Source organism: Herpailurus yagouaroundi, unplaced genomic scaffold (assembly GCF_014898765.1).
Source record: "Herpailurus yagouaroundi ecotype Mexico unplaced genomic scaffold, PumYag 140, whole genome shotgun sequence".
In the NCBI taxonomy this organism is placed as follows: domain Eukaryota; kingdom Metazoa; phylum Chordata; class Mammalia; order Carnivora; family Felidae; genus Herpailurus; species Herpailurus yagouaroundi.
The window spans coordinates 10,013,843-10,021,487 of NW_024412395.1; the positions used below are offsets into that span (position 1 = coordinate 10,013,843).

Below are 7,645 nucleotides of genomic sequence, written 5' to 3' on the forward strand. Positions count from 1 at the left end.
GGTGGAGACATTGAGGCAGGTAGGGAAGCAGCCTCTGGCTCTAGCTGGCCCTGTGTGACCCATTTGTCCTATGAGAGGCTAACAGCCTGGTGGCCGGAAGAAGGAAGAGAGGGACACGGGAGAAGGAAGAGGAACCTTAAAGCAGCGCAGGAGTGCTCAGGGTCACAGGCGCTGGACTTGCTGAGCGGTGTGGGAGGCTTGCTCTCTGGGCCTGTGCTGTGGGGTTCCAAGGGCATCGCCAGGGAGAGGTGGGGCCCTCAGGCCAGGCCCACTGGAAAGATAAGGGCAGAGAATGGGAAAAAGCAGTAGGTAGAAAAGGACTAAGGACTGAATGAGGAAGAAGGAACAGGGGAGCCAATTGGCCACAGAAGCACAGGAAGGAAGATGTGCATCCCTACTGGAGAAAGGACACTCAGCCCTGGGACAGAGGAGGCATGCCTGTCCTCACGGCACCTGTCAGGAAAAGTAATTGCCAACTACCGTTGCCCCAGGGGGACCGGAGTGCACAGGCACGTATGCCTGCAAAGGGCAGCAGAGTACCACTCAGAGACCATCTCCCAGCCCGCTGGCCTCATGACCTCAGAGTCCCAGACCCTTCCTGGGACTAACGGTGGGATCCATGGACCACCCTGTAAAGCTCAGCCCCAGAGGTGGGTCCCAGGAGGTGCTCAATATCCAAACAGTGCGGGACCCTGGTGACTTACACTGCCCCCTCCTAGAGGCTGCCGGCGAAAGTTCCTGGGCCAGGGGCGGGCAGGGGCTGGATCAAGGGCCTGGAGCAGCCAGCAGCAGGTGGATGCAGCCCACTGCAGAGCAGAGAAGCGGCTGGATCCTGACTTACATCTTTTCCTCTTCACCCCTATTAACTTGTATACCGTCTGAAGACTTTGCAGATCAATAAATCCACCCCTTAGGACAAAACGCTGGCAGAGCAGTAGCTCTCTCGGATGGGCAAAGGATGGGAAAAGAGGCCAGAGGCTGCCTCCTGCTACCAGATGGCTGTGTAAATTGAGATATGTCCCTCCTGCTGCCCAGGGCCTCCCTCAGTTTCCCCACTGTTACCTTCACGGGGTTAAATCAATCTGTAAGGTCCCACCTGCTCAACTGTCCTGAGATTTTCTAGGAAGACCACATGTGACCCAAAGACCAAGGCACAGCCCCATGGCTCTGCAGGGCCTCGGATGAAGGCGAGGCTTTAGGGCTGCCGTCCTCCCAGAGAACAGGTGGCCCGGCCACGGCACCTGGGCTCAAGCGCCCAGAGTGCCTGTGCCAGCTGTGTTGACCTCGGGCAAGCTCTGAACCTTTCCGCACCTCAGATTCCCGACTCTGGAAAATGGTGAAATCGCTTCCCCAAAGAGCACGACACAGAACAGCACTTTGTGGGTGTCTCAAGTCAGACCTGCCATCGCAGTTGGACATCTGTCACTACTAAAACCACCACCACCACCTACTCCAGTTCAAATCCCCACAGGCAAGGACAGTTAGCATGCTCACGGCCTCCTGTCTGTTCACCCTTCTGTTCCCAAGGCCCTAGCCTCTTCTGGGTTACAGTCACCTAGATCAGTAAATGCATGGCACGGAGGTCAGCTGCACTTCAACCTTCCAGGTTTTACATTTCCTTCCAGGGACGGGGGCTCAAACCGGCACTTTCAAGCGGTAATAGATGCGCCTTTAGTAAAACATAATTAGTCTCGGGAGAAGGAGGGTAAACAAATGTGCAATTCCTGGATTTGCTCATTGTCCTTCATGTTGATCTTCTGCCATTTTTCCTAGCCTCTCCCACTGACATCCGTGCTCGTGGCAAGGACTCAGAGAGTGCCGGGAGCGGGCCGCGGAGGCAACCAGCGTCAAAGCTGGACGCCTGGCCGCGCCCTCCTCCCCGCCGCCGCCTCCAGCCCAGACCCCACCGCCCCACACACCACACCAGGCAGGAAGCCTGTGGCACTCGATCTTTTATTTTCTTAAACTGTACACAGATGTAAAATACTTTAACAGCAAGTCTATGGGAAAATTGTTTGGTTTTAAATTATTATGAAACAGAACCTAAGGGGAGCTTTATTAAATAAACATAAAGGTGGGGAATTAAGGACGCACACCTGCATTCTACCATAGTCATTTTTACTGTACCTTCTGGGTGTGTAAAGGTAGAAAAGACACATCAAACTGAATAAACAAAATCCATTTATACCCTGAAACGTTGGCAGGCCACTCACGGGATTGTTCAGAACGTCTACCTCACAGAAGATGGCCTCACCATCTAATAAAAATTAAAACTGATCTGTTGGCCTCTTTGGTTCCAAAATTATGTATAATACATTTAACTGTATTTTTTTTTTTTTGCTGCTATAAAAATAACTTCTTTTTTCAAATGGCAGTTTCTGACTAATCATGCAACTAAATCAGTGCAAACATTAAAAGCAATCATTCGCTTAAAAAAGAAGCAAAGGATTTCATTTCAAGTATAAAAAATATAAAAAGAGTCGTACGAGTCCAGTTTCGTCTAGTGTGGGTCAACCCTTTAAATTGCATAGTTCACGTGGCACTTGGACATCTGGGGGTGAGCGAGTTCAGTGATATGCCAAGGGCCACTTCTGGACACACGCAGATGGGCAAGTGCTATATCGTGTGCGTTCAGGCAAGTCGGCAAGTGCTAGGAGGGGCAGGCGGGCAGGCGAGCAGGCTGGGGCCACGTCCATGGCCGGCCCTGGTGGCCGGGACCCACACGGGCAACTTCTGTAAAGCAGCTGAAAGCCTTCCCCATCTCTCCAAGACCGGCTAAACTGCTCCCCTCCCACAACCCCGCTGGGGGAGGAGGCACCCCCACCCCCCAACACCAGCATTTCCAGAATGCCTCCACTGCACCATTTCCTCCTCAGGGCTCATTCCCCTGCCTCGGGGGTCATTTCCACCCCTCCCCAATAAGTCCTAGAGGAACATCCCCAGTGAAGGGCACAGATTGCAACTTTTAGTTTTCTTCCCGTGTAAAACAATTCAAATTTTAACTTAAAAGGTCATACCTGGTTAAAAAAAAAAAAAAATCCCTTTTCAATTATACAACTGGAATGAATGACCTGTCAACTGCTAGTGATCAGTTAAAGCATCAAATTAAGACCCTCCTCCTCTCCCTCCCTCCCTACCCCAAAACAAACACACACAGAAGTCACGCCAGGGACCCAAGCAACAGTCAAACGGTCATTGCCACTGCTCCACGGTCTCTGGCAGGTTGTGTCCTTTCTGGGCCTCTTTCTCTCCACAAGGGTGGGAAAAGACAGGCCCCCCTGGTCCTGCAGCATGAAGGATCCCAGGCAGGGAAGGAAGCCAACACGTCTGAGCCAGGAGATGCTGAGGTATGGCAGGCTTTGCACACAAGCAAAGGGGGCCACGCAGCCCTCCCGCCTGTCCGCACGCTCCCCACCCCCGCATCTGCTTTTCCTGTCTGTGGCTCCCGTGCGCTCTCTCTCGTGTTCTCTCTCTCTCTCTCTCTCTCTTTCTCTGCGTCTCTGTCTTTGTGCTTTTATGTGTGCTCGGAAGGCGCGATTCAGAGTGGCCGGGCCAGCTGGTGGGAACGGTGGCTGTTCACCCCATTCTCTCCGACTGACAGGCATTTGTAGCTAAGCTGCCATTTGTCACCGCATCCATTTGCTGGTATCCTGGAGGCTGCTGTGTGGGTGGCAGGATGCGTCTGGCTGTGCGTGTCTACGTGTGCATCTGAAAGTATTTCATGTCAGTTGAGGGTTCTTGCTCTGGCTTTGACTGATTGCTCGATGAAGTAGTAGAAAAATATTTCAGGCCTCGCCCCGGCACCTCCCGGGCAGCCCAACGGAAGGACCGGAAGGACCGCGCTCAGCCGGCTGGGCCCCCGGTTCCCACAGGGGCTGGCAGGAGACCCTCTGGGACTGCCCTCGCGCCCCGCCGCCGCAGCCCCGCCGCGGTCAGGCGCAGCCACACTCCTCCACAATCATGTTGGGCACGTCCCGCTTGACGATGTTGTACTCGTCGTCGAAGTAGAGCATGGACATGGTGCTCAGCTTGGTGGGGATACAGCAGGAGTTCACCGTGCCGGGGTTCAGGCCCCGCATGCGGTACTGGTTCACCACGGCCGTGTGGAAGGAGGAGGCGGAGCCGGGGACCCCTGCCAGGTAGGCCGGGCAGCTGCCCTCACAGTAGTTCCCGTAGTAGCCGGTGGGCGCGATGATCCAGTCGTTCCAGCCGATGAGGCGGAAGTCGATGAAGAACTGTTGCCTGCAACAGAGGTTGGTCCGGCCATCGCACTCCAGGCCCCGCTTGCGGATGCGGTGCCTGCTGTCACCCAGCCGCGCCTGCACCACCACAAAGGGCCGGTGCGACTCCTCACCGGGGTCCACGAACACCGGCACCACGGCCAGCTCCTCGCAGCCGTCACACTGCACGTCCAGGTTGAGCCGGCGCTCGCCCCGCTCGAACAACGACTGGATGGCCTCGGTGAGCGGGAAGGTGTGCCAGCCGCTGCGCTTGAGGTCCACCTTCTTCTCCACCACGTTCCACCGGTCGCCGTGACCCTGCTCCTGGAAGTACACCTTGACCCGCACCTTCCTCCGACTGCCCTTCTCCAGGACGTAGGGCAGGAGCTTCAGGTAAAGCCACAGGCTGGCCTGCACCACAAACAGGTTCTGGTTGCCTTCGTTGGAGATGAAGAAGTACAAGCGGACCCGGGAGGAGGCAAGGCCATCTGCGGAGAAGTGGGAGAGCAGGGCGAAGTTAATTCAAGGAGAACACGAGGCAACGCGGAAAGACACTGCTGCCTGATGCTGGAATGTGAACTTGCCACGCAGCTGGAAAACGTTATTGACCAGAAATGCCGTTTCTGGGGCCAGGGCCTCTCACTGGAACCTGGGAGAGGCAGGGAAAAATCATTTTCCATTGAGAAACCCGGACCGACTTGGAGCTGGAGGGTCCGGGCCTATAAAATCCTGCCTCACCTCTCCCAGGCCAGGGCTCCCTGGAGACAGGCTGTCAGGCCTCAAAGCTCAACAGAGGAACTTGTCAAGAGGCCAAGATCTTAACAAGTTGTTATGGGTATCTGTGAAATCTGGAAAACAAAACCAGGATCGCACCGAGGATTTTGGGGTGGGTTGTTTCAGTAGAGAATTTTTTTTTTTTTTTTTTGGTTAACTCCGGGCATTGCAAAATCAAGCTGAGCCACCTACTGCCTCTTCCTAGTGTTTACCTAAGCATGATCTGATCCAACCCCCAGTGGATCCTCCACTGCAAACAAGCGAGCTCTGCTCAGATTTCTGACACGGGAACCTGTGCTTTGCAGGCTGCACAGGTTCCAAGGGACAGGGTTTCTGACGGGTTCCAAGGGACAGGACCTTCAGCCTTGAAACTTGAGGTCCACTCCTTTCGTGAGACACCGGCTCCCCGTTAATGGCGCGTTCAAAATCTCCGAGGAAAAGGGGAACTGGCTTGTTAAGTTTCCTCCATAATTCAGCTCAACAAGAAGAGAAACCATGCCAACCGAGATACAACTACACACGCTCATCCTACATTTTTCAGTGACTCTTCTGACAATTTGTACTTTTTTCTTTTTCTTTTTCTTTCTCTCTCTCTCTCTCTCTCTCTTTTTTTTTTTGGCAGGAAGAACAAATAAGGCAACTGTGTGGCCATAGCTGGTTTTATCAAACCTCCTACCACCGCCCTGCAGCCCCCTCCTCAGGCTTCGCCTGGCTCCTCTAATAACACTGACATCTGACTTTGAAATGGGGGAAAGTGCAGCCTTAAAAGCTGGTCTTGGACGAGCTGCCTGTGACCTGAATCTGTTATTTATAAGTCAAAGAGCTGGCTCCGTGAAACGGACCAGAAATATACCAGCCCCCGCTGTCATTTTGTGCCACCGGGACCAAAAGGCCTCCTCGACCTTCCAGAATCACATTTCTACTCTGGGCCCCAAAGCACCTTTTAATCCAAGCTCTCTAATTGCATGTCGAGCTTTCCCTGACTCGGTCGGACAGCTAAAACGGCAATGCATTTCTTTCTAAGCACAAACCAGCCCGATTGTCTCTGCTTTTCTCCACACTCGGCCATGCAAAACTTTTCATCCCTTTTCATCCCCAGGCGGCACCAGCACCGTCTGCCTGCTGCCTGGAAGAGTGGGGGGCATTTTCAGCCTGGTGACACAACCGCTCCCCCCTCCCACAAGCTCCCTGCCCACCCCAGCCCAGCCCGCACCAGGGCTTCCCCCTCTGCGACCTTCTCCGCAGTCCCCTCGGCACAAATGGGGCTGAGCTCCAGGCACAAAAGCCAGCCTGGCTCATTCAAGTCCTGAAAAGGACAGCGGAGTGGAAAGCACTTGCAGCATTTCCGCGCGGGCACATTTTCCTTCTTCTTTTAAAGTTCCGAAAGATTTTCTCTATTATTATATTTAGACAGTGGTAGAAATTTGCAATCCAGGGCCGGAAGAAAATTCCCAAAAGGACTCCTACCCTTTGTTAACTACGAACTCTGCGGCTCTAAAGTGAGGGGGCTGCTGCCGCTGCCAGGCAAGCCTAGAGGCACGGGGCTGCCCCCGAGCCGCGTCTTTCTCTGCGTAAATGATGGGACCTGTTGAGAAGCCTGCCTTCCGCCCGATTCCGGTGCCCACACAATCGGAAGAGAGGTTGCCTAGCTCTCCCCAGTGAGGCTTCAGCAATCCTGGCAAGCCCACGCTGCCCGGCGATGGAAGCGGCCCCGGGGCCTCTCACGCAGGCACAGGCGCGCGCGCACACACACACACACACACACACACACACATACACACACTTACTTCTCCGGCCCACGGATATCAACAAGCACACACATCTCCAACCACACTGCTAAGCCTACACTCCGATCGTGGGAAACAAAAACATTAAGCAATCACCAAGCAAGTGCCCGCGGAGCCAGGGCCGCACGCATCTGCCGGGAGGGGGATGCGCGCCCAGAGGCGCTGGGGCCCGATTTCAGAGCAGTGGTGGAGGGCGAGGCGCTCAGTGGCGGGGACGGAGGAGCAGGGGTACGCTGCCTGAGGGAAGAGGACGGCAACCAGGACGGGGTGCACAGGGCCAGGGGCGAACGGCAGGGCCGGGAGTCAGCGTTTCCCCCAAGGTGCACTGGCTGCGGCGGCCAGAACGGGCAAGAAGAAGGGAGTGGAAGAGGGTGGGGAATGAGGGCCGCAGCTGGCCGCCCGGGGGACCGACCCACCTGTCTCGGCGAAGCTGATGATCTCAGAGACGCGCTCCTGGCCGTCGGCGCCCGGGCTGGCGTGGCCGTCGAGGTGCGGGATCTCCACGCGGCCGTCTTCGCGCACCTTGCCCGCGTGCAGCTTGCGCAGGGCCGTGACCATGGCGGCCTTGGGCACGGCGTGCGTGATGTTGGGTCGGCCCCGCATCTGCAGGCGGCTCAAGATGTGTCGCTTCACCGCCTCCAGGAAGTCGCCGTCCACCCGGCCCAGCTCCTCTGGCCGCCGGAAGCCGCCGCACGACGTGCAGGTGTCCTGCGAGCCGCCGGGGGCTCCGGGCGGCGGGGGCGGCGGCGGCGCGGCGGGCGAAGGCGGGGGCGTGGGCGAGCCCCAGGCCTCGGGCCCCAACCAGCCGGCCGCCAGCAGCAAGAGGCAGGCGGCCCCCAGCGCCCGACCGGGCAGCCCGTCCAT

General features: G+C 56.3%; 1 protein-coding gene across 1 annotated transcript; it reads right to left on the reverse strand.

The window, feature by feature from the left end:
- Positions 1 to 1,934: 1,934 nt before the first annotated feature.
- INHBB (inhibin subunit beta B) lies at positions 1,935 to 7,645 on the reverse strand. The gene is made up of 2 exons (XM_040474815.1): positions 7,198 to 7,645; positions 1,935 to 4,708 (listed from the first exon to the last, which is right to left on the reverse strand). Exons 1-2 carry the CDS (start codon positions 7,643 to 7,645, stop codon positions 3,933 to 3,935), a joined length of 1,224 nt encoding a protein of 407 aa, XP_040330749.1. The 3' UTR covers positions 1,935 to 3,932.